Here is a 2142-nt window from a genome sequence, read left to right on the forward strand (position 1 = left end):
GCAGGTCAACAACACCAACACCACCTGCAGCCACACTCCTGCAGGTCAACAACACCAACACCACCTGCAGCCACACTCCTGCAGGTCAACAACACCAACACCACCTGCAGCCACACTCCTGCAGGTCAACAACACCAACACCACCTGCAGCCACACTCCTGCAGGTCAACAACACCACACCACCTGCAGCCACACTCCTGCAGGTCAACAACACCAACACCACCTGCAGCCACACTCCTGCAGGTCAACAACACCAACACCACCTGCAGCCACACTCCTGCAGGTCAAACACCACCACCACCTGCAGCCACACTCCTGCAGGTCAACAACACCAACACCACCTGCAGCCACACTCCTGCAGGTCAACAACACCAACACCACCTGCAGCCACACTCTGCAGGTCAACAACACCAACACCACCTGCAGCCACACTCCTGCAGGTCAACAACACCAACACCACCTGCAGCCACACTCCTGCAGGTCAACAACACCAACACCACCTGCAGCCACACTCCTGCAGGTCAACAACACCAACACCACCTGCAGCCACACTCCTGCAGGTCAACAACACCACCACCTGCAGCCACACTCCTGCAGGTCAACAACACCAACACCACCTGCAGCCACACTCCTGCAGGTCAACAACACCACCACCACCTGCAGCCACACTCCTGCAGGTCAACAACACCAACACCACCTGCAGCCACACTCCTGCAGGTCAACAACACCACACACCTGCAGCCACACTCCTGCAGGTCAACAACACCACACCACCTGCAGCCACACACTCCTGCAGGTCAACAACACCAACACCACCTGCAGCCACACTCCTGCAGGTCAACAACACCAACACCACCTGCAGCCACACTCCTGCAGGTCAACAACACCAACACCACCTGCAGCCACACTCCTGCAGGTCAACACCACCACCACCTGCAGCCACACTCCTGCAGGTCAACAACACCACCACCTGCAGCCACACTCCTGCAGGTCAAGGAAGCGCAAGTAAGATATATGAGGAAAGATTGGTAACGATGTAAGGCAGGGGTCGGCCCAATGCGGCCCAGTGCGGCCCAGTGTGGTCCAGTGCGGCACAGTGTGGTCCAGTGCGGTCCAGTGCGGCACAGTGTGGCCCAGTGCCTCCCAGTGTGGCCCAGTGTGGCCCAGTGCGGTCCAGTGCGGCACAGTGTGGTCCAGTGCGGTCCAGTGCGGCACAGTGTGGTCCAGTGCGGTCCAGTGCGGCACAGTGTGGTCCAGTGCGGTCCAGTGCGGCACAGTGTGGTCCAGTGCGGTCCAGTGCGGCACAGTGTGGTCCAGTGCGGTCCAGTGCGGCACAGTGTGGCCCAGTGCGGTCCAGTGCGGCACAGTGTGGTCCAGTGCGGCACAGTGTGGTCCAGTGCGGTCCAGTGCGGCACAGTGTGGTCCAGTGCGGTCCAGTGCGGCCCAGTGTGGCCCAGTGCGGTCCAGTGCGGCACAGTGCGGTCCAGTGCGGCACAGTGTGGTCCAGTGCGGTCCAGTGCGGCACAGTGTGGTCCAGTGCGGTCCAGTGCGGCACAGTGTGGTCCAGTGCGGTCCAGTGCGGCACAGTTTGGTCTAGTGCGGCACAGTGCGGTCCAGTGCGGCACAGTTTGGTCCAGTGTGGTCCAGTGTGGTCCAGTGCGGTCCAGTGCGGCACAGTGTGGTCCAGTGTGGTCCAGTGCGGTCCAGTGCGGCACAGTGTGGTCCAGTACCGATCAGTGCGGTCCACGGGTCAACATTACCCGGACCGCAGTCCCCAAGCTAGGAAATAATGTCTACCCGGGGCGCCAGGAATATAATTCTGGTGGATTTCACATGCAGAATTTAAAAATTGTCAACGGATCTTAATTTTTATTTTAAAAGATCACTGCAAAAATGTTCCCGTTTCTAAGTGTTTAGTTTCCCGCCATAAAGGCGGTCATTCACTTACAATGCTAGCCAACATGTGCATATTTAATTCAGTCCTCCGTGGATAGGGTTAGAGATCAGGGGCCAGATTCACGAAGCAGTTACGCAAGCACTTACGAACCTGTCCATCTTTTCTCAGTCTTTGGCGGCTTTGTTTACAAATATTAAACAGTTAATAAGCTCCGAAGCACCAGGAGGCTGTTTATAACAGTTGAT

The 2142-nt window shown here is 57.7% G+C and overlaps 1 protein-coding gene across 1 annotated transcript; it reads left to right on the forward strand.

Moving 5' to 3' along the window:
- Nucleotides 1-1056: 1056 nt before the first annotated feature.
- LOC138359621 (glutamine-rich protein 2-like) lies at nt 1057-1866 on the forward strand. The gene has a single exon (XM_069319028.1). It carries the CDS (start codon nt 1057-1059, stop codon nt 1864-1866), a length of 810 nt encoding a protein of 269 aa, XP_069175129.1.
- The last annotated feature ends 276 nt before the right edge of the window (nt 1867-2142 follow it).

The sequence above is a fragment of the Procambarus clarkii genome, chromosome 92 (genome assembly GCF_040958095.1).
Source record: "Procambarus clarkii isolate CNS0578487 chromosome 92, FALCON_Pclarkii_2.0, whole genome shotgun sequence".
In the NCBI taxonomy this organism is placed as follows: domain Eukaryota; kingdom Metazoa; phylum Arthropoda; class Malacostraca; order Decapoda; family Cambaridae; genus Procambarus; species Procambarus clarkii.

Bases quoted from the DNA above. Each gene is read 5' to 3' on its own strand.
- LOC138359621 (XM_069319028.1), top strand. From the start codon at position 1,057: ATGCGGCCCAGTGCGGCCCAGTGTGGTCCAGTGCGGCACAGTGTGGTC.